Source organism: Coregonus lavaretus (genome assembly GCF_964263955.1).
Source record: "Coregonus lavaretus genome assembly, chromosome: 32".
NCBI lineage: Eukaryota > Metazoa > Chordata > Actinopteri > Salmoniformes > Salmonidae > Coregonus > Coregonus lavaretus.
Window position 1 is genome coordinate 32,879,109 of NC_140019.1, and position 24,155 is coordinate 32,903,263.

The 24,155-nt window shown below is 45.0% G+C and overlaps 4 protein-coding genes across 4 annotated transcripts in view; 1 reads left to right on the plus strand and 3 right to left on the minus strand.

Moving 5' to 3' along the window:
• The window catches only part of LOC311107599 (monocarboxylate transporter 8-like), a 274,710-nt gene that overhangs the window by 29,152 nt on the left and 221,403 nt on the right, over positions 1-24,155 (minus strand). The gene's annotated exons all lie outside the window — the stretch shown is intronic.
• LOC311107394 (sodium/potassium/calcium exchanger 3-like) lies at positions 1,985-11,364 on the plus strand (the record flags this gene model as incomplete). The annotated part of the gene is made up of 16 exons (XM_084149887.1): positions 1,985-2,093; positions 2,293-2,406; positions 6,692-6,768; positions 6,954-7,028; positions 7,398-7,482; positions 7,755-7,858; positions 7,961-8,061; positions 8,150-8,203; positions 8,466-8,605; positions 9,146-9,309; positions 9,646-9,931; positions 10,243-10,409; positions 10,549-10,663; positions 10,793-10,905; positions 11,032-11,097; positions 11,254-11,364. The coding sequence occupies 16 exons, from the start codon at positions 1,985-1,987 to the stop codon at positions 11,362-11,364; spliced, it is 1,881 nt and encodes a 626-aa protein (XP_084006013.1).
• LOC311107805 (zinc finger protein ubi-d4-like) lies at positions 13,278-17,635 on the minus strand. Its single transcript, XM_084150356.1, has 10 exons — positions 17,570-17,635; positions 16,833-16,993; positions 16,630-16,737; positions 16,332-16,525; positions 16,033-16,210; positions 15,816-15,950; positions 15,337-15,468; positions 14,894-15,006; positions 14,732-14,813; positions 13,278-14,628 (listed from the first exon to the last, which is right to left on the minus strand). Exons 1-10 carry the CDS (start codon positions 17,599-17,601, stop codon positions 14,540-14,542), a joined length of 1,224 nt encoding a protein of 407 aa, XP_084006482.1. The 5' UTR covers positions 17,602-17,635; the 3' UTR covers positions 13,278-14,539.
• Positions 17,787-23,212, minus strand: pola2 (polymerase (DNA directed), alpha 2). Its single transcript, XM_084150119.1, has 17 exons — positions 22,798-23,212; positions 22,553-22,677; positions 22,369-22,460; positions 22,181-22,238; positions 21,865-21,974; positions 20,971-21,170; positions 20,714-20,802; positions 20,358-20,573; positions 20,136-20,199; positions 19,844-19,968; positions 19,711-19,749; positions 19,516-19,589; positions 19,268-19,376; positions 19,038-19,144; positions 18,852-18,908; positions 18,333-18,459; positions 17,787-18,188 (listed from the first exon to the last, which is right to left on the minus strand). The coding sequence occupies exons 1-17, from the start codon at positions 22,883-22,885 to the stop codon at positions 18,036-18,038; spliced, it is 1,833 nt and encodes a 610-aa protein (XP_084006245.1). The 5' UTR covers positions 22,886-23,212; the 3' UTR covers positions 17,787-18,035.

Genomic DNA, 24,155 nt, shown 5'->3' on the forward strand with positions numbered 1-24,155 from the left:
ATCCATCCTCCCCTCAATACGGTGCAGTCGTCCTGTCCCCTTTGCAGAAAAGCATCCCCAAAGAATGATGTTTCCACCTCCATGCTTCACGGTTGGGATGGTGTTCTTGGGGTTGTACTCATCCTTCTTCTTCCTCCAAACACTGCGAGTGGAGTTTAGACCAAAAAGCTCTATTTTTGTCTCATCAGACCACATGACCTTCTCCCATTCCTCCTCTGGATCATCCAGATGGTCATTGGCAAACTTCAGACGGGCCTGGACATGCGCTGGCTTGAGCAGGGGGACCTTGCGTGCGCTGCAGGATTTTAATCCATGACGGCGTAGTGTGTTACTAATGGTTTTCTTTGAGACTGTGGTCCCAGCTATCTTCAGGTCATTGACCAGGTCCTGCCGTGTAGTTCTGGGCTGATCCCTCACCTTCCTCATGATCATTGATGCCCCACGAGGTGAGATCTTGCATGGAGCCCCAGACCAAGGGTGATTGACCGTCATCTTGAACTTCTTCCATTTTCTAATAATTGCGCCAACAGTTGTTGCCTTCTCACCAAGCTGCTTGCCTATTGTCCTGTAGCCCATCCCAGCCTTGTGCAGGTCTACAATTTTATCCCTGATGTCCTTACACAGCTCTCTGGTCTTGGCCATTGTGGAGAGGTTGGAGTCTGTTTGATTGAGTGTGTGGACAGGTGTCTTTTATACAGGTAACGAGTTCAAACAGGTGCAGTTAATACAGGTAATGAGTGGAGAACAGGAGGGCTTCTTAAAGAAAAACTAACAGGTCTGTGAGAGCCGGAATTCTTACTGGTTGGTAGGTGATCAAATACTTATGTCATGCAATAAAATGGAAATTAATTCCTTAAAAATCATACAATGGGATTTTCTGGATTTTTTTAGATTCCGTCTCTCACAGTTGAAGTGTACCTATGATAAAAATTACAGACCTCTACATGCTTTGTAAGTAGGAAAACCTGCAAAATCGGCAGTGTATCAAATACTTGTTCTCCCCACTGTATATATCTCCTACTCTCCTTATGATTATACTGTATTTCTCCTGACCAATATCTATTTCATGCTTTCTCAAAGGACTCCATTTTCCCCCTCCTTTCCCTTCTGGCGTCTATTCTATCCTCGGCCTCACAGTCCACAATGGCCTCTTCATTGCTCCCTCCGGAGAAAATTCTATCCTCTGGACTTGTGTCGACATCTTGGCCTGCGTCTTCCATCGAAATAAAATTGGTCCGCCACATAGTCCCCAATCGCCCGACGTCATTCCTGATTCCCGAACAGCTGTCAACTGTGAAAAGCGTAAAATTATTTGGTGACATCTTGTGGTTTTAATGTGAATTACTGCTACAATAATTTTGTGCTCGTATTTGTGGAAGCATTTTGATAAAAATGAAATAACAATTTATTCATTTGAATTGTGTCTGTGTTGTCTGTCTTATATTATATTATTAATGACATAATGGCGTAACATAACATGTCTCTCATGTTAAAAAATACATATTTTGTCTCTGAGACTGGAGCTCGCTCGTTGGTTCGTCCCACCCAATTTGCGCGCTCACTGATGGTGGCACCACGAGCACACAGTAAACACCCCTCGTGACCGAGCCCCCGAAGATACTGGAACAGACTGGGAGCGAAGGAGAGATGATGGGAGAATCTGGAAACAGTACAGACTTAAGACGATGTGACGTTTAAAACCATAGCATATTGTGTGCGAGACTAATTATTTAGCAAAAACCTCATAGCCGCTTGCCTCGTGTTCCGTGGAGGAACAGACAGATGCCGACGGAAGATGCTGCGCTTCTGAAGACAGAGAGTGGGAAAGAATGGGTGCAGGGATGCTGACAACACAAATACATGGCTGCACGTGAAGAACCCTGAGAGTGCATGAAAAAGATTCCATCTGATCATCTGATATAAACCGGAGAACCGACGCTGTTATTTTGACCGACATGTTCTGAGCGGAGGGAACAGCGGCGAGATGAAGGCGGCGGTGAGACCTAAGCGCACGAGGCTCTTCTGGCGGTTCGGTGTCTGTGGAGTAGTGATGATCACCGCCACCTGGCTCGTGCAGCTCCTAGACGTAACAGGTGCGTTTCCCAAAGAGTCGCGTTATCCATTTAATTCATACATAAAATATCAGTGGTTTATTCAATCATCACACCTGTTTCATTATTAAATTATCTTGCAATAATATTATAAAAACAATGTGATCGCTTTTTATAAGCTCATAATATTTCATAGGCTAATATCTTTTAGGAAATAATTTATGCTGCTCTATCCTGACAGACTCTCCCAGCCCCAGGGATGTTGTTGGTGACTTCCCCTGGTCTAAGAGAGAACTAATGCAGGAGAGAGAAGAGGAGAACCACACCTCCTACACTCCTACAACGCCCAGAGCTGGTGCGCTACGTATTTTTGTTTTTGTTCCTGTGCTCTTTGATCGTTGGTGTCTTGTCTTTCTACCTGTGCATTACTCCTCCGCTCCTTGCTCTCTCTTTTTGCTTCCCACTCGCTCATCCAGTGTCTCTAGCCTATCTGTCAATCACTCTGTCTGTCTCTCCTCATTTTTTAAAAGCCAGACTCAGTAAGTCCCAAATTAAATGTCACTTTTTTTTCTTCAGGTTTAATATATCTCGAAATGTATAGATGAAAGATGAATTTGCCATTTGGATCACTTCAAAGTGACACAAATGAAGGCTTTACGAATTATAAGTACAGCAGCTTTATTAACAAATACATATCTAACAACACTACATGACCAAAAGTATGTCGACACCTGCTTGTTGAACATCTCATTCCAAAATCATGGGCATTAATATGGAGTTGGGCCCCCCTTTGCTGCTATAACAGCCTCCACTCTTCTGGGAAGGCTTTCCACTAGATGTTAGAACATTGCAGCGGGGACTTGCTTCCATTGAGCCACAAGAGCATTAGTGAGGTCGGGCACTGATGTTGAGTGATTAGGCCTGGCTCGCAGTCAGCGTTCCAACTCATCCCAAAGGTGTTCGATCAGGTTGAGGTCAGGGCTCTGTGCAGGCCAGTCAAGTTCTTCCACACCGAGCTCGACAAACAATTTCTGTATGGACCTCGCTTTGTGCACAGGGGGCATTGTCGTGCTGAATCAGGAAAGGGCCTTCCCCAAACTGTTGGAAGCACAGAATCGTCTAGAATGTAATTGTATGCAGTAGCATTAAGATTTCCCTTCACTGGAACTAAGGGGCCTAGCCCGAACCATGAAAAACAGCACCAGACCATTATCCCTCCTCCACCAAACTTTACAGTTGGCACTATGTATTGGGGCAGGTAGTGTTGGTGGAACCATAAGGAGAGGAAGTACAAACCAACGACGCTAGACAGAGAGGAATATGCTTAAGCAAAAGGCAGTTTATTAAACAACAGAGATAGCTGGTACTGCTCAAGCTACATGCATGGACCCATTCAGTTGCCTCTTATGGAGACAGTTGAAAAGGGATAAAAAACAGAGTTTACAGCATTACTTTATACAATGTAACACAAAGGAAGGGGTCCTTCTTCTAGTCCCTTGATTGGTTCCCGAGGCGTAGGAGGCGGGTCTGCTCTGTCCAGAGTAGAAGCCCCTTTGGTGCACGGAAGAGTCCTCTGCCCTTGGCACCCGACCAGTAGAAAGAAGTGCAGTTTGTGTGTGTGCGTAACTCGTGAGGCATGAGGATGAGTGTGCGTATGCATGGAGATGTGTGTGTGAATGTGTGTATGTTCTCAAAGGAAAGACTCGTGGGGAGCAACCAGATTGTGGCCTGTGGCGTGGGTGTTGTCCTTGAGAAGATATTGGCTCTGTCCATTGTTCTTGCATAGGAACAGCATTGATTGAAAACAAGCTCCTAACATTAAAATGGGTCATATTTACTACGACAGTAGCATTCTCCTGGCATCCTCCAAATCCAGATTCGTCTGTTTTGGACTGCCAGATGGTGAAGCGTGATTTATCACTCCAGAGAATGCGTTTCCACGGATCCAGAGCTTTACACCACTCCAGCCAACGCTTGGCATTGCGCATGGTGATCTTAGGCTTGTGTGCGGTTGCTCAGCCATGGAAACCCATTTCATGAAGCTCCCGATGAACAGTTCTTGTGCTGATGTTGCTTCTAGAGGCAGTTTGGAACGCGGTAGTGAGTGTTGCAACCGAGGACAGACGATTTTTACCCGGTACGCGCTTCAGCACTCGGCAGTCCAGTTCTGTGAGCTTGTGTGGCCTACCACTTAGCGGCTGAGCCGTTGTTGCTCCTAGACATTTCCACTTCACAATAACAGCACTAACAGTTGACCGGGACAGCTCTAGCAGGGCAGATATTTAAGGAACTGACTTGTTGAATAGGTGGCATCCTATGACAGTACCACGTTGAAAGTCACTGAGCTCTTCAGTAAGGCCATTCTATTGCCAATGTTTGTCTATGGAGATTGCATGGCTGTGTGCTCGATTTTATACACCTGTCAGAAACGGGTGTGGCTGAAATAACCGAATCCACTAATTTGAAGGGGTGTCCACATACTTTTCTATATATAGTGTATATCCCTCTCCCTCTCAATTATTATTTTATTATAATACAAACGAGACTCATAAATGAGAGTTGAGTGATACAGAATAAACGTATAATTTAGCTGACAAATGCATGTTTTTTGGCTCCTGGCTGACAGGAATGTCTGTGCGTCGCTGCTGGTGCGACAGCTGACGATACGCAAGACTGCAGATTTGAAAACACTGGTGGGTCTGTCATTACAAAGTTGCTTTGATGTTGCTAGTTCGAATTAAAACTGGAATTGTGCGCGATTTTCATTCAGCAAGGGATTGAAAATATTTTCCTGGTGCAAAACTTGCTAGTTGGACCATATTTCAGACTTACATTTTACATTTTTAGTCATTTAGCAGACGCTCTTATCCATAGCGACTTACAGTTAGTGAGTGCATACATTTTTTAAATAAAAAAATAAATAAAAATTCATACTGGCCACCCGTGGGAAACGAACCCACAACCCTGGCGTTGCATGCGCCATGCTCTACCAACTGAGCTACACGGGCAGTGCCAGCAGCATGCTGGAAACTATGGATAATAATCATGAAAGCCAGCTCTGTCTACTGGTAAGTGAAGCAAACTAGTTAGCTAATATAGCTGGCTAGTAAACATATAGATACACACACGCATTGCTTGTGTAACAGTTTTGCTTCTGTCCCTCTCCTCGCCCCTACCTGGGCTTGGACCAGGGACCCTCTGCACACATCGACAACAGTCACCCTCGAAGCACCGTTACCCATCGCTCCACAAAAGCCGCAGCCCTTGCAGAGTAAGGGAAACAACTACTCCAAGGTCTCAGAGCGAGTGACGTCACCGATTGAAACGCTACTAGCGTGCACCGCTAACTAGCTAGCCATTTCACACCGGTTACACTCACCCCCCTTTGACCTCCTCCTTTTCCGCAGCAACCAGTGATCCGGGTCACGGCATCAATGTAACAGTGTTGCTTCCGTCCCTCTCCTCGCCCCTACCTGGGCTTGGACCAGGGACCCTCTGCACACATCGACAATAGTCACCCTCGAAGCACCGTTACCCATCGCTCCACAAAAGCCGCAGCCCTTGCAGAGTAAGGGAAACAACTGCTTCAAGGTCTCAGAACGAGTGACGTCACCGATTGAAACACTACTAGCGCGCACCGCTAACTAGCTAGCCATTTCACACCGGTTACACTTGCAAATGTAAATAGCCTACAGCCAAATAAACTTTCATGCACTTGCTAGTTGGTTAATATTTGTTTCCTCTTGGATGTGAAGTTTACTATTGCAACCTTTTGATGGCAAATTGATTCAATCCTATAGTTGCTGAGGGTCGACTTTTCCAGGCAAATGTTTGCACTGAAAGAGATCAAGCAGAAAACAGCGCTATGGTTGCACCGCATTAGCCAGCCTATATTGTTGAACTTGTCTATGTAAATTAGAATTACATTTTACTGCTGTAACGTTCATAACTGACTCCACTTGTAAATTGTAATTTTTATACAGTAGAGTAACCTACATGCTTGTGATACTGATACTGATACTGACAGATGGAAGGGTGGCTGGCCCAGCGGCCGCTTGAGAACTCTGATAGAGCACGTAATGATGTCTTGCCTGGGTTTGTTTTGTCTCCCTGACAGTTTGATATTTCATCATCACAAATTACGTTAATTAAACTTACTGGGTCTGGCTTTAAAGAGGTTCAGACAGATACCTAAACCCTCATTAATACCCCTTTGATGTTCATGTTGCTAGGCAACTAAATGCTAAATTCTAAAACTGCCAGCAGAGTGTATTTTGAGCTTTTAAAAATGCCCTGTTAGTAGCGCCCTCTCTTCTTGTCTGGTGTGTGTGTGTGTACGTATGTATACATGTTCAGGGTGTGTGCAAATATGCGTAGAACTATGTGAGTGAGTTTAGGGTCGAGGCCAAGGGGTCTGAGGTAGGTTGTGTCCGCCTGTCACTGTCATGTGACATATATTCTAAAAAGTCCACTTAAACCAGGAGCTGTGGGCCTGTTGCTAGGAGATGATATGGAACACTCACATGGTCACATGATCTCACATCTCAAGAACTGCTAGAGTTTTGGAACATGACCAACTGAATGTGTCTTATTCCCTTGATTGGAACCCTTCTTCAGAAAACACTCTCCCTCTCTTTCAGCAATGCACGAGTTTCCAGCAGACATCTTCTCTCCAGAGCAGAGGAGAAAGGGAGCAGTTCTTCTCCATGTAGTCTGTGTGAGTAGCCATATAATTAGGAATTAGAATACATATCTAGTAATTTAATAGGATCTCTATGTAGCCTACTGCCTTGTTCAACAGTGCTGTTGTAGTACACCGTTCTACTGTAACAGTACCCCAACAATCTCTACGTCATCCAACTCAGTCCACAGACAAACTGTTTATTCTCCTGTGTTTCCTAGGCGATCTACATGTTCTATGCCCTGGCTATAGTCTGTGATGTCTATTTTGTTCCATCACTGGAGAAGATATCAGAGGTGACAATAAAAACACCTTCCCACTTCTGTTGGTTTCTTTGCAGGTTGACATTTATTGTCACAAGTCTTGCCCAAAAATTGGCTATATTGTAAAAATCCATGAAAACAAAAATTAGCTTTTTGGTCATAATTTAAGGTTAGGCATTAGGGTTAGCAGTGTGGTTAAGGTTAAGGTTAGGTTTAATGACTTTGTGGCTGTGCCAGCTAGTGACCACTCTGCATTGCTGCGTCCAGTACATGAGTCATCCTAATAAATGCCAACCTGCGGTTTGTTTCCCTCATTACTTTTTGATTGCCTCTTCACTGATTGCAGTTTGTTTTAATTACAAAGCCTCTCTGTTTATCCACTAACCTCAACCTCTTTTCTAGAATCTTCAACTTAGTGAGGATGTTGCCGGGGCAACGTTCATGGCGGCTGGAAGCTCCGCCCCTGAGCTCTTCACCTCCTTGATTGGTCAGTATTCTACATCCTTGATCCTGGGCCGCGTTCAGCAGGACAAAACGTTGGCCAACGTTCAGATAGAAATGTATGATGTAAAACAAATATACTTCTCTGGTATATAGAATAAGGAATCACGTCAACTCTAGTTGTGGGATTTCTATCTGCAAAGTTCCACAACGTTTTCGTACTGAACATGGCCCAGGTCACCAAAAGTGGCCTGCAAATTAGTACCGATTGGACTGATTGGATCGATATGCACTGCTGTTGACCTCTTGTCCTCCCAGGTGTCTTCATCACTAAAGGTGACCTGGGTGTAGGGACCATCGTGGGATCGGCTGTCTTCAACATCCTCGTCATCATCGGCATCTGTGGGATCTTTGCCGGACAGGTAACTCGCCTTATTTGAGACAGGTGAAAGCAATATGGCAGGATTTCGATTTAGACAGGCAGTGTTGTTCATCAGTGTGTTCTGTTCTCTCTTCTCTCGCAGCCTATCTCTCTGAGCTGGTGGCCACTGCTCCGTGATTCTCTCTACTACATCCTGTCTATACTGATGCTGATTGTGGTGATCTATGATGACAAAGTGATTTGGTAAGAACATTGGACCAGGGTTCTCTACATATTTAGAACTCAGTGATGCATACAGATTGTGCTTTTAAACTGTTTTTCTCTGTTGTAGGTGGGAGACCATCATACTGATCTCCATGTATCTAGTCTACATTATCATCATGAAGTGAGTAACTGACTACATTATCATCATAAAGTGAGTAACTGACTACATTGTCACCGTGGAGTGAGTAACTGACTACATTATTATCGTGACGTGAATAACTGACTACATTATCACCATGGAGTGAGTTACTGACTTTGCCTCTTATAGTTTACTGTTTGTTCAGTGCCCCCTCTTACCCCACAACATTTTACTTCAGATATGCACAAGCAAGGGACAGTATCTATCCATGACAGATGTTGGTTGTGATACTGTGTGTGTGTAGGTTCAACAGACCCCTGTCAGGCTGGGTGGAGAGGCACTGTGGTCGAGGGGGCCAGCCCTGCTTCAGTACCCTGAGACGGACCACCGCAGTGGGGCATGGAGGAGTCGACTGTGACACTGACATGGTGCTGCTGAAGAGAGGTGGGTTTGTGTCTCTACCACTGGTTGTGTGTGTGTGTGTGTGTATGCACACACTTGTATCGACATTGCTTCAGATTGTTTTCAATCAAATGGAACATATTCCCATTGTATCATGATTCTAAAATAGACAGACATAAAGTAGCTCTTTCAATTGAAAACCTACTTTTGCGCTCCATCCACCCTCCTCCTCCTTCTCCCTCTCTCCTCCTCCTCCATCTCTCCTCCTTCTCCCTCTCTCCTCCTCCTCCTCCCCCCTCCTCTCTCCTCTTCCTCCCCCTCCTCTCTCCTCTTCCCTCTCCTCCTCCCCCTCTCCTCCTCCCCCTCCTCCCTCTCTCTCCTCCTCCTCCTCCCTCTCTCTCCTCCTCCTCCTCCTCCCTCTCTCCTCCTCCTCCTCCTCCCTCTCTCTCTCTCCTCCTCCTCCCTCTCTCTCTCTCCTCCTCCTCTCCTCCCTCTCTCTCTCTCCTCCTCCCTCTCTCTCCTCCTCCCCCTCCTCCCTCCTCCTCCTCCTCCTCCCTCTCTCCTCCTCCCTCTCTCTCCCAGACTCGTGTGCAGGGCAGGACTCTGCTGTAGTGATGGTGGATGAGATGATGAGTCTGCACCCTCACCAGCTGACCTTCTCTGAGGCAAGCCTCCATCTCCTGATCACCCCACATTTCCCCCCCTACACACGGCTCCGCATGGCAGGACGCATGGTCATCAATGAGGTACACAGGACACACATCCACACACACAGCGGTATGTCTCCACACCTTAGCATGGAAAGATGCATGGTTATTATAGAAGTGCAAAAAACACACACATGCATTGCATATTTCCTTACACCCCCATGCCTTAGCCTTTGCTGGATGCATGATTACAAAGCACAGACACACTATGCTTGCATCATCCCTGTTCCTCTGTTCTGGCTTAATGCTGAATGCCAACATTGTGCTGTTGGATGTTCTCCTGCGCCGTGCTGGAGTTGTGACATACTCCTACTCTTAACAAATTCAGAACTGTAAAACGTATAAAGTTTGTCTCTTACCTTCTCACTCACACAGAGGCAGAGGTTGAGCCGGGCTCGGGGCCAGGAGGAGAACGGTGGAGCAGGGGAGGAGGGGGGAGATGGGGCCACATGGGGAATAGGGAACAGTGGGGAGGAGAGGGGAGATGGGGGGGCATCATGGGGAGTAGAGAACGGTGGGGCGGGGGACAGTGAGAGGCAGCCACTGGAGGGGGACGGAGACAGGGATGGGGGGCCGGAGGGGAACAAAGGGGGGTTACAGCCCCAAGAGGAGGAGCTGGAGGAAGAAGAGGAGGTCTCATTCAGTCCCTTCATAGTGCCAGGTGAGCGTTACCTTACACACACATTTACAAACCAGTAACCTGTTGCTATATTCTGATAATGTTGAGTCTGGTTCCTCTCAACAAGTAACCTGTTACTACATTCTGATGATATTGAGTCTGGTTCCTCTCAACAAGTAACCTGTTACTACATTCTGATGATATTGAGTCTGGTTCCTCTCAAGGTTTCTTGCTGCTGCTTCTTGCTCTTTGTAGGTTGAGGTCAGGTTACTGTAAAGCTCTTTGTGACTACTGTTGCACTTTGTGATTGATTGATGATTGAAAAATGAAGGCGCTGCTCCCTCCGTCCTCAGGAGGGCACTGTGAGCGTGTGCGCTGGCTGGTGTCATGGCCTCTATGCTTGCTGCTCTGCTGCACCATACCCAACTGTGTCCTGCCTCGCTGGAGCCGCTGGTACCTCCTGACCTTCCTGGCCTCCACACTCTGGATCGCACTCTTCTCCTACCTCATGGTCTGGATGGTATGGACTACAGAGCACACATACACAAGCTCACACATAAACACACACACGTTCCTACACATAACACACAAGGTGGGACAATGCTGTCTAATGAGATGAAACAATCCCTTATGTCACCTAATGCCCTCTATGCTCCCAGGTGACCGTTATCAGTTTCACGCTGGGCATCCCTGAGGTGGTGATGGGCATCACCTTCCTGGCTGCTGGTACCAGCGTACCGGACTGTATGGCCAGCCTCATCGTAGCTCGACAAGGTAACGGAATTCTAATCAGTCTGCGTGTGTTGTGATGTTAACCTTTTTGTTTGTTTGTTTTGTACGGTATGATGGACATGCCTGTCTCTAACTGTATGCCTTATTTTGACTATGGTGTGTGTATTGTAGGTATGGGGGACATGGCTGTCTCTAACTCCATTGGCAGTAATATCTTCGATGTGCTTCTGGGACTTGGGTTCCCTTGGTTCCTGCGCACTCTGGTGGTCGACTACGGATCAGTGGTAGGGACATCTTTTTTTTTGTTGGTTGACAAATGTTTCTCAACCAAAAAGCTGCTAGGTGTTGTGCCTTTGAGGTTGCCAGATGTGCATCTGCAAAAAGAGGTTGAGTGTTTTTATGGTTGGCAGGTGTTCATCAACAGTAAAGGCCTGGTGTATTCAGTTGTTCTGCTGTTGGGTTCAGTGTTCCTCACTGTGAGTATCACTGTAATATCTTTTAAAGTTGTTATTTCTATGACAAAATCAGACCGTATATAGTACTTTTCTGCTGCTCTAATCCTCTCTAGCCACCTCTCACTTCTTTCTCAATTTCTCTCTATCCTTTCCTCCTCTATCACTCTCTCTCTGCAGGTCCTGAGTGTTCACCTGAACCGTTGGTGGTTGGACCGCAGACTGGGTCTCTGTCTCATGATGTTCTACGCCATCTTCCTACTCTGCTCGGTCAGCTTACAGCGACTGTAGGCCAGGTTCACACATTTTAGTATGATTATAATGAGACTATTTGTCCTCATGTTTTTACTTGTTGACATTATTGCTCAGTTGTATGTGAACGGGTATTTAGTTAGGGTTCATTTGCATTTCTGAGACATATGAGTATTGTTATATTGATGGGAAACCTCACATTTGATCTTTGATCAATGTTTCAAACTGGATCTTTTACATAGTTTTATACAGAGCAACTAGAATAATGTGTGATATCCCAAGATGACCAGTTGAGAACATGCACTTCGCACAATGAATTTATAATGTATTGAATTTGTATCCATCTACAGTTTACAGTTACGTGATGACAATGAGGAGTCATTCTTTAAAGTGTTAAAGGCCCAGTGCAGTCAAACTTTATTTTCCTGTTTTATATATTTCCACTATGAAATGTATGATAATGCCCTTTTAGTGTAAGAGCTGTTTGAAAAGACGGTGGGATGGAGTTTTGGACTGCCTGGTAACATCACCAGGTGGTAAATTACTTAACAGACCAATTAGAAAGAGTTCCAAACCTCTTTTTGACCATTTTAATTGAAAACAATCACAGTAAGGTACTTAATTGTTACCCAGAAATGATTTGATATTGAGATAAAAATGGCTGCATTGGACCTTTAAAACCCACTATTGTATCGCTTGTAGGAGTGCCACAGCAGTAACCATACTCGGCTAATCATACATAATTGTATGCTTGTAGTATCACTCTTAATGTATGTAGACTGAACCAAAATATAAACGCAACATGTAAAGTGTTGGTCCCATGTTTCACGAGCTGAAATAAAAGATCCCCGAAATATTCCATACTCACAAAAAGCTTATTTCTCTCAAATTTTGTTGACATCCCTGTTAGTGAGCATTTCTCCTTTGCCAAGATAATCCATCTACCTGACAGGTGTGGCACATCAAGAAGCTGATTAAACAGCATGATCATTACACAGGTGCACCTTGTGCTGAGGACAATAAGGCCACTAAAATGTGCAGTTGTGTCACACAACACAATGCCACAGATGTCTCAAGTTTTGATGGAGTGCAATTGGCATGCTGACTGCAGGAATGTCCACCAGAGCTGTTGCCAGAGAATGTAATATTCATTTCTCTACTACAAGCCGCCTCCAATGTCATTTTAGAGAATTTGGCAGTACATCCATCGGGCCTCAAAACCGCAGACCATGTGTATGGCGTTGTGTGGGCGAGCGCTTTGCTGATGTCAACGTTGTGAACAGAGTGCCCCGCGGTGGGGTTATGGTATGGGCAGGCAGGCATAAGCTACGGACAACAAACATAATTGCATTTTATTGATGGCAATTTGAATGCACAAAAATACCGTGACGAGATCCTGAGGCCCATTTTTTTTAAAGGTATCTGACCAAGAGATGCATGTTTCCCAGTCATGTGATATCCATAGATTAGGGCCCAATTTATTTATTTCAATGACTGATTTCCTCATATGAACTCTAACTCAGTAAAATCTTTGAAATTGTTGCGTTTATTTTGTTCAGGTAGCTTAGTGGTTAAGAGCGTTGTGCCAGTAATCGAAAGGTCGCTGGTTCTAATCCCCGAGCCGACTAGGTGACAAATCTGTCAATGTGCCCTTGAGCAAGGCACTTAACCCTAATTGCTCCTGTAAGTCGCTCTGGATAAGAGCGTCTGCTAAATGACTAAAATGTAAATGTAAAATGTTGTATGTGTTTAGCATGTTTTATTCACTCACTATTGAACTGATAAGTGTGTTTTCATTGCTGTAAATACTTCGGAGCACCGTTTTTTAGAGAATTAGTGTTGAGTACAATAGATACCACAGTCTGTGCAATAATCCCTTTTGCAGTCTCCCTCCTTTAAAATATACCCCTCCCTGAGTTTCCTGTAAGTTATGGAGGTATGAACAAAAGCTTGGGGATTGCCTTTATGTCCCTGTCACTTCCCTAAGACACTTTTACTAGACAGTTTTGTTTGCAGATACATAGACATTTTAATAGGGCAAAAGCAGTTTCAATACAAAAAAAGTAAATAAAAATACATTATTTACCATAACTCATTATGGAGATCATGAACATGATATCATAAAATAAATCAAAATGTCACTAAAAACAAATAGAAAATGTCATACAGTACTGGCATTGGGTAATATGCTTTTTTTTTTCTCCATTGACGTCGTTAGTATATACCGGTACTTTACAAAATTCTACTAGAAAAAAATCCCCAACCCCATGGAATATCAAGTGATATAAAATGTAAAGAAATAATAAAAAAAAAAGTAAAGAATTGTGTGTGTGTGTGCATTCGTACTCAAGTACAGGTGCAATTCTGCATGCAATGTGCCTCGCTCATTGTGGCATAGATATGAACAGCTACATAAACCATAAAGACGATAGCTAAGAAATTGTCAATGTTAGGTTTAAAATCAGACCAGCAGTAAGACGTGATTCAGTCACGATAGAATGACTATGGTTGCGTCCCAAAAGGCGCCCTATTGGACCCTGATCAAAAGAAGTGCACAATATAGCGAATAGGATGCCATTTGGGACACAACATATGGACCTTGGCACCAGAGGTTCCTTAAATATTTGTTGTTGCAGGAAAACCTTTGAGATAAAAATGTTTTTAAAACATCCAAAAGAAGTACACAGACAACTTCACTACAAAAGTCCACTTAATATCCCTCAACAATGTGATCATATTTTGGAATCCTTAAATCCATACACTTGGTTATTTTTTTAACAAGTACAAATAGATATTTTGGCAACAAATTAAGCACACTGCCTGTCTTAGCAGTCCACACCATATAAAGGAGAGGGGGAGTTGAGTTGGGGAATAGTTAGCATGAGATGCTAATCCTTTCTTTCTAACATGAACTCTGTAGAGACAGTGGTTACCAGGGTTACGGTGGTCTCTGCAGAGTGTGTAACAGTCCGGGTGAGTTAACAGCCGTGATAGGAGGAGAGACAGGAAGGGGCATGCCTACAGGGTGGTGGGGAGAGGACTCCCTCCTCTCCAGTCCCCAACCAGACCCACACCCTACCTCCTGGTCATTGAGGGGGTGCGGACCAGGGTGTGAGGAGCTACTGTCGTTGTGTGGGGTGGTAAGGTGGGGTCCCCTGGCTGAGGGCAGGGTGGGTTACTCTGGGGTGGCCCCAAAGATACTAACAACTAACCGCTATTCATCCTCTGTGGTGAGGCTCTGCTGCTTGTATATGGATGCCTTGTCCTTCAGCAGCGCCAGGCAAAGGTGACAACTCCAACTCCCTGTAGAGAGAGAGAGTTTAATACATGGAAACTCACCAGTTCAACATAGTAAATGTGGGCTTCATTGACATCAAAGAGAAGTTGTGGTTAGACTGTGACATACCTTCTGGGGGCTCAGTCATAGGAGGGTCGAGGCAGTACATGTGGTATCCTCGATCACAGTCATCACAGAACAGCAGCTGGTCCTGACAGACAGAGAAACAGTGTGTGTGAGGAGACACAGAACAGGAGAAGTATGAGAAGGCAGAGGTGGAGCAGCACTCACGTCGTTCTCTGAGGTACCACAGACGTTGCAGCACTTGCACTCGATACACTGCCAGCGGTACGTCTTTACAGCTGCCATCATCACATCTGTGAACTGCAGGCAGGACGGGTGACCTGAAGGGAGACAGACACAGGTCTGTTGTCAATGACTTACCAACCTGGCAAAATAAAGGTTGAAATACATCCACAGAACACTCAAATAGAGCCAGAGGACTACACTAAGGAGTTATAGAGCAGCATTGATAACATCAGTTTGGCTGTTTACATTCATGAATTTTGACGATGCTAACTCCTGGCTGTGGCAGAAATAAATAATGGATTATTGTGGATTCTGTCACCCTGGGCCTTCAGACAACTCAAGGTAAGGGTCATTCCACCCAAATATAGATTTTGCCTGAACTATCCCTTTAATGGAAATGTGGGGTGTGGGTAGGAGGTTCCTACCTGAGCGTCCGCAGTCTGAGCAGGACACCAGCTCCTCTGACTGGCCGGTCTTCTGGTTGTGGGCGGAGTCTCCCAGACAGAAGTCGCAGTAGTCGTTGGGCAGGGCCAGACCGTTAGGGCCTTTCTTAGGAGCTGAGATAAGAGAGGAGACAGAGAACAATGAGAATGAAATACACTCAACCTGCCCTAGAACACTGACATCCCTCTGAAACTAGAGTAGAGTGACTCTTTAACTTTGTAATAGTTTGACTCGCTCTTGAGGTGTGCTTCATTTAGCTTTGGGTATGCACTTTTGGGACTATTCCATTGATTCCATTGTAGTAAATGAAGCGCACCTCAACTGTTAAGACATGCATTTGACCCAGGTCTGGTATCATGAGATAAGCAGGAGTTTCTAGATCTATAATAGAAATGTGACCAGCTCTATAGTAGAATGTGACTCATGATTCCAGTAGCTATCATTCCAGACAGTGACTCACTCTTGTGCTCCTCAGGATGGCGCCGGGGGGGAGGGGAATCTATCTCCTCTCTGTCCTCCCCCTCTTCCTCCGCCAGATGGGAGTGTGTGTAGTGGTAGCTCAGGCCCGGACGGTTCTTATAGCGCTTCCCACAGACTGCAAACACACACATCATTATGGAGTAAGTCATCATACATGCACATACACCAGAATTTACATCGAATAAATCTATACTCACTGTCACAGGCGTAAGGTTTGTCCTGCTCCTCCAGGGCTGCAGCGGCTGCCTCCATTTTCTTCTTTCCATTGGCCACTCCACGACCCTTGGACTTGCCCTTCCCTCGTCTCTTTGGGGTCTCGTCCTCAAAGTCCTCATCGTCCAGATCATCCAGGTAGTCATCGTGGTCCAGCACCCTCTGAAAGCAGAGTAGAGTTCAAGATAAGACAGGTGCACTGACAGAGCCTCGTTTGTAAAATGTGCATTAAAAAATATATATTTGGTTCATTGATCTAGGGAGGTCAGAGGTTCCATCTAACCTTGCGGATGCGTCCAGAGGAGGTGTGGCTGGAGACTGTGGCGGCCACGGGTTCAGGTGTGGCTGGGTTGTCCTCCGGGGCCCGGGGGTCCGGCGGGCCCCTCCTCTCCAGGGGCTCCCCCTTCAGCAGGGCCTCTAGGCTGCTGCCGTCCACCGCGCCCACGACATCCCGTTTCAGACCCAGCTCCAGCTCCGCTACACAGAGCGAGAGAGGCTTATTCAATACTGAAGAGGCAGAAGACTACCGGGCCACACTGTGCCCTCTGACATTAAGAACAAACAATAAAAAGGAATTGTACCTGATTTGATAGGGGGGAAGGCCAAACGGGGGTCCTCAGGAGGGTGGGACCGACGTCTCTTCCTCCAGCGTCGAGATGGATAGCTATACAGCTGCCCAGCAGCCATGCCTGAACAAAATATATATATGGATGAAAAAGTGTTGATCATTAAAGTGTGCTTTTGAGGGAGTGAATGTGTGTGTGTGTGTGTCTTCGCTACAGACCTGCACTCCTGTGTCTCTTCTCCATCCAGATGTAGCAATTGCTTTGAGCAACACCAGTCTGAGAGTCGATGAAAGGCATAAGGATGCTCCTCTCCGCACACAGACGAGCATTATAGCTGTGGCACTGTTCCATAGCATCCTTATAGTACTGCTCCCCGAGCCTGAATCAATAAAACACAAATCACACTCATGCTAGACTAGAAATGATCATAGTCGTTATTCTAACCATTTCAAAACGAATAATTATGTATAGTTGTACAGGACCACTCCGTTCACTGTAATATTACAGGATAATACCTAGCTACAGTAGGTAGACAATGCAGAACCGCAGACAGGGTGCGCTTCAATTGTTGGCAAGCAAGCTACGCTGGGCCTAGCTATAAAGCTAGCTACGTAGCTATTAGTTAACGTTAGGTGCAATTTAAATTCACACCATAATCTTTATGTCGACCGTTTATAAACTTCCGTCTTGTTTACAGTAAGTTAACAAAGGACAACCATTTTCAATTGAAGCATTGTTGTCTAACATAGGCTAGCTAAACTTGCTAGAGAAACAATAGCCACATAGCTAGTTGGCTAGCTACGTGTAGACAACGCTTTGCTGTAAAGATAACTAGACGGCAAATAGCCATGTTCTACATAGTTTCCAATACATTGTCAACTCCTACGTCGGGACTTAAATCTCTGAAAGTGTCAAATGCACCTACTCGTTAAAAAATAAATAAAGGACAACTTACACTTTCACAACACTATCTACGGCCGCCGCCATGTTTGCTCAGTGCGGCTGTCAAAATGTCCACTGCGCCTGCGCGTATAGCTGGGTTCAAGATCCGTTTCCATTTTATCAAAATGAAAGGCCCCCTTTTGAGCATTCTCATGTAAACTTAAACAAATTGCAGTGGAAAAAATCACTGGTTGAACAATGGCAGCTGAAAATAAATACAACACAATAAGAAGATTGAGAAATAATTATTTATTGACAAGAAGAGTGATAATCAGAATGGATGACTGATAATCAATATCATCATCTCTCTGGAAAACTCCACTGTAAAATAAGGAGTGATTCAGTAGAATACCAAGCACATACACGACTGAGCAAATTATCAAATTAAATTACAGTAAGCAGCTACATTGATAGTCGTTGTAGAATAGATCATTTTGTAATATGAAGAGGAATCCATCTTCAGTCAGTCTTCAATCAGGTTAGATCTTGACCACTTGGCCGGCCACACAGGGACTGACTCTCTTCCCATCTATCGATGTGGCGCTCCTCTGGATGAGCAGCCTGCCGTAAGTCCCTCCCACCTGCCCCTTGGTCAGGCGTCCAGGATTGACACATACGCAGCCAATCACATCCTGTGAAAAATTACATATATTTTTTAAAGCTTCATTGTAAATGTGTGTGATAGCGAGAAAGATGGAAAGAGAGAAAAAGATGGGAAAGAGAGAGAGAGCGAGAAAGAGTGAGTTTCCACTGTGTGAACCAGCCTTGTTGTTCACCTTGATGAAGAAGCGGAGCTCTGAGGGGACGATGAGCATATCAGGACTGAGGGGCATCTGGCCGTAGCTCTGGAACTTCTCATAGTCCATGTTCACCTCCTCCACAGGCGGGTACAAGGGGTAGTAGCTATATATATATATATATATATATATATATATATATATTTTACACAGAGAACAGGGAAGAAATTAGTTGTTCTTGCCCTCAAACGAGTCCAAGAATAGCCAGGAAGTGAAATAATTACTGTGTGGACACAGTATAGTAGTGTGTTGAATCTATGCCCTTCAAGCTTAACACTCTCCTCCCATTATTTTGGCCATGTGGTGTTTACTACAATTCAGCTTTTAGCTTCTAATGTGTAACATGTTTTATGTTTTTGAACACAATGGAAGTTTAACTTTGTGTTATCCTAGACAAAACATTTTATGCATTTTATCCACATTTGTGGTTGTATTGTGTTTGTAAATTGTCAAATAGAATCAAATCACTAAGACCCTTCTGTCCCTGTGCTCACTCACTTTCTCTGGGTCAGCATATGTTTCAAGATGCGTGAGAATCTGTCCGACCCAGCGGCACTGAAACACAGAACAGTATCACCATATAAACACTTTGATCGAAGGAGCAGTCATGGTAAGCAATATGAATCTGTGAACACCAAAAGAGATACAGTGTAGAGGTCTGGAGCCGAACACACATGCACTCACCAGCTGATCTCCTCTGCTCCCATGTGGAAAAGGATGTCTGTAGAGGTCAGGCCAAAGGTCACACCCTCGATGAGCAGGGTGCAGGGGTCAGGCACCAGGGTCACACGCTGAAGAGCCAATGCAAAAACAATTTAACACATTATTGAGGTAGGGCATGCCGTTTTTCTATGACAGAAGATTTCCTGTATGATAAAAAAAAAATCTGAGTGACATCATGTGGGCCATTTCACCTTTGCGTCGTCCTTGCTGAGGTCCGGCAGGGTGAAAGGGGGTTGTGGGTAAATGAAGTGATGGTGGACATCTCTCTGGGAGGGAACAAATACCAACCGACATCCAACTCTGAGGAGGAAGCAGAACTATGTTTACAAAAGCAAGGGAAGAGATTGAGCTAATGTGGTCGGGATGTAGGGGGTAAAATGAAGCAGTGTGTGGGTGGGGTAACAGTGTAGTGGATAGGTAAATATAAAGTCATATTTACCCTTTGGTGCCTTCCACAATGCTTCCCAAACATCTGGAGAAGATGGCATCAAACGTCTCAGTCACCAGAGATTTCTGTTACACACAAAGAAAGAAAAAACAATCAACTTCTGATAGAAAATACAAGTCAACATCCTAGATATGGAAAACTAACTCTAGAGAGTCAGTAGCCAAGACAGAGAGAAGGAAAAGGTACCTCTATCTGCTGATGTTTGGAGTCCACGAAGGGTCCCAGCTGTGGGTTAGAGAGGAGATGTGAGGGACAAACATTCAAACTTTAGTCAGAGAGCAAAAAAGTGGGTCAGTGAGTGAGACCTCTTGATACTGACCAGTATGCAAACGTCAGGGCGGTCCCTGACGATGATGTTGATGAGGTCCACCAGGGGGTCAAAGATCAGGCCGTCAGAGGGGGTGTAGGGACCACAGGCCACCATCACCATCAGCTGCTCTGGTACTGAGGGACAGCAGGGACGTTAGGGTGTGTGTGAGTGTGTGCCTAAGAGAGCTGTCGGGGGGATGTAGGGGCCGCAGGCCACCATTACCATCAGCTGCTCTGGTAATGTGTTAGAGCAGGGACATTAGGGTGTGTGTGTGGTGTATACTCATAGTTCCCTTCCTTACCATCAGGAATGTCCATGTCCATTTCCTGTTTAATGGGATTAGAGTAGAATGGGAGAGGGACTCCCTAAGAGACAGAAAATATCAAACAATTAAACAAAGAAACAAGAACTTAGAAGTCATACTGGTCAGCTTGAGAATCTCCATCAGAGCTTTTAGTCCTGGAATAGGCTTGATCAGGATCCAGGAAATCGAACAAAGGTGTTTTAGAGGAATCCCACTAACCTCATAGAGTTTAGATGCCACCAACTTCCTCCCCGAGGTATTCATCCCCTCCATGACGACCACCTGTCCAGGGAAGAGTGAGTACTCTCTGAGTTCAGACAGGTCTACTGGCACCTGCCGCCCACCCTGATCAGGCCCTGCCTCCAACAGCACTGATTGGGCGTTAAGCTTCCCATTACTGTCACAGCACACCTGTCCCAGTACAGTCACACTGTCCTACAGAGAGGGAGAGAGAGAGAGAGAGCAGGAGAGAAATTAACAAACATACCCACACACAGCACTGAAAGTAACTGGGGGAACAGGAGGGAACATACTGTGTGAGTGACTGGGAGGCAGAGTGAGCTGCCTGTAAGTACCTGAGCAGGTAGAGACACAGGGGAGAACTCTTCTATGTTGAAGTTTGTCCTCAGTTCCTCTCCCAGCTCCTCAATCTTCTCTGTCAACACTGGCAAAGACAAAAGACAACATTCACGTCGGCACATAAAAAATGAAATGGACTGATCTAACAGTCAAGATTAATGATGGATAAGGAAGTAGTTGTGTCATCACAATTCTACTATAATCCAATAAAGATGTTTAAAATAACTACCGTAGTTGTAGTTTTGTTGCCTACCGTTGCGGACGTCCCTCAGCCTTTGGAACATGTACTTGTAGTTGTCAATCAGAGAGTCCTCTGATCCCTCCAGGAGCTCCAGCTGAACACCGTTCTGCTGCCCTTTCCTCCCCGCCCAACGTGTGCCCTGGACGGCCCCGAATGTAGACACCACCTCCCCCCGACCTCCACGCTGACTGTACTTCTGAGAGGGGGTCACACTGCAGAGAGGAGGACACACATTTGGGGATAAGGGTGAGTGAGTGAGTGTGTATTCACAGATGATTGTAGCGGTGTATCCATGTACACTACATGACCAAAAGTATGTGGACACCTGCTTGTCGAACATCTCATTCCAAAATCACGGGCATTAATATGGAGTTGGTCCCCCCTTTGCTGCTATAACAGCCTCCAATCTTCTGGGAAGGCTTTCCACTAGATGTTGGAACATTGCTGCAGGGACATGCTTCCATTCAGCCACAAAAGCATTAGTGAGGTCGCGCACTGATGTTGGGCGATTAGGCCTGGCTCGCAGTCGGCGTTCCAATTCATCCCAAAGGTGTTCGATGGGGTTGAGGTCAGGGCTCTGTGCAGGCCAGTCAAATTCTTCCACATGAACAGTTATTGTGCTGACGTTGCTTCCAGAGGCAGTTTGGAACACAGGAACTGACTTGTTGGAAAGGTGGCATCCTATGACAGTGCCACTGTGAAAGTCACAGAGCTTCAGTAGGACCATTCTACTGCAAATGTTTGTCTATGGCGATTGCATGGCTGTGCACTCGATTTTTTACACCTGTCAGCAACAGGTGTGGCTGAAATAGCAGAATCCACTCATTTGAAGGGCTGTCCACATACTTTTGTATATATAGTGTCTGTAGTTGTGTGTGTGTGTGTGTGTGTGTGTGTGTGGTGTACCTGGGGGAGAAGCTGGCTGGGCACAGCAGCAGGCCAGGGCTGGCTATGAGAGCTGCACTCCTCTTAGACTGGGGGTGTTCTGGGGTGGTCAGGGCACGCTTCTGAGACCCCTAAAAACACACAGAGCAGAGATAATGCTTTGTACAGCACATACAATACCAACAAACAGACACCTCAACGAAAGGAGCATTCGCACAGAGACATACACACCGGACAGTTTATCAGGCACACCACTGGAGGCAAGGGGGGAGGGGGGTCCAACCCGGTACTAGATGGGTGTACCTAATAAACTGGCCGGTGAGTATGTGTAAAATACCTTAGCTGGGGTGGAATAGGTGTCCAGAAGACTCTCCTCTTCTTCTTCAGCTTTGATCCTGGAAAGGCAAAGTTAAGGGACACCACCAGAGTCCTGTATTGTTCCAACTGTCATACATATAAACACACTGAAATAGTTATTCATCAATCCTAAGCGAAACATAACACTGAGGTAGAGATTGTGGATACAGGTCCTGCAGCGAGTTGATATCCCTGGTTCTGTTGAGTGATTCCTCTCGCTTTGCGATGCCCGGTTTGGCCTTGTTTTTCTTGTTTAGAACCTGCAACACACCAAGACCAGACATGCAACAATGAACACCAAGCGAGTGCGTGTGAGAGTGAGAAAGGGGTCATGGGTCTTTCTTTCTCCCACCTCATGCTCAAACTGCTCCAGTGTGTTCAAACTGAGTTTCAATCCTCCCTTGGTGGTGCTGAAAGCCACCCACTCCAGGACTATCTCATTCCCCTGCAACCTGTTGCACAGACACTGCTCCAACACTGGGAGAGAAGTAGAGCATGCCAAGATCACTGGTAATTTGGCTAACAAAACATTCGCAAAGCAAGTTCGTTAGCTATCTTAATGGGATAAGTCTGAGGGCAGAAGAAAATTGCACCTACTCTTGTCCAATATTATGTCTTCGTCTCCACAAGAAATGCCGAACATTTCCAGCTCCGATTTGATGCTATCTGCATTTACTAATGCCATTTTATAAAACTAATTAACTGAGCTAATTAACGTGTGTAATACCTAATAAGAAAAAAAACGACAAATAAAAAAATCTAGTTAGCAAGAGCGATCAGCCACCTGCTGCCAAGAACAATGTTGTGATAGTTTCTTAGCCTGCTAGCTATTTTAACAGCCTTGCTATCACCTCCGACATCATTAATATGATTCCAATATGCTAACAACCAACTAAAAGTTGACTAGCTAACAGTTAAACAACATACAACGATAACTTAATCAATAACAATAGCTGCTGGCAAAATACCATTACTTTTCCCGTACACTTCTCATCGACTATATTTTGCCGCGAAATTTCGTCGCAGATGTTGGCGGCCGGATTATACGTCACAGATCAAACATAGAGCTACAAAACCTAGATAATCTAGGGGTGTTTGCTAAACTGCACTGCCATCTACTGTTTATTTTTGATAGTGGCGCTTAATTTTTTATCCATAAAATACATGAATACCGAGGAAAAAAGAAATGGTCAAAATAATGTCTCGGTGTGTCTTCCAGTTTTAATTTACCTTCATATCATAGAAAAATACATATCTATATTGCACTTAATAAATATCACAATATACAATCCAAAACAAATACAATGAATTGAGTGATACAAGAAAACGGAAATGTCAGCATGTTCAGATTTCATTCCCACTTGCAAAGTTTTTGGAAGGTCTGCTGCAGGTGAGCTTGTCCGCCTAAGGAACACAGTAGTTAGTGGTTAAGAGCGTTGTGCCAGTAACCGAAAGGTCGCTGGTTCTAAACCCCGAGCTGACTAGGTGAAAAATCTGTCTATGTGCCCTTGAGCAAGGTACTTAACCCTAATTGCTCCTGTAAGTCGCTCTGGATAAGAGTGTCTGCTAAATGACTAAAATGTAAACATAGGACTAGTAAATCATATGCTCACATGCCATGGCTACAAGGGTATTTATAATACTCAACTCCAGCACAATATGGAACATTTCAAAGCAGTAACACAGCCATAGTGTTAGGCTTGGCCACTTATCATGATAACACAACATATCATTTTATGAAATGTTTACATGGCAACATTTATCAGTGGACTTCCACAAGTACTGTATCATAAGTCATGATAATATGCCATCATTTAGGGCCCTGTGTTTTGCCCAATCATATGGCATGCCTGGATTTTAAGCTTTATTTAAAGCTTTTTCATCAAACTGTCCCCTTTTCTTTTCATGTCAGATGGTCCAGCTCCATCCTCAGACAACTGCTTTATTTTCTGGTG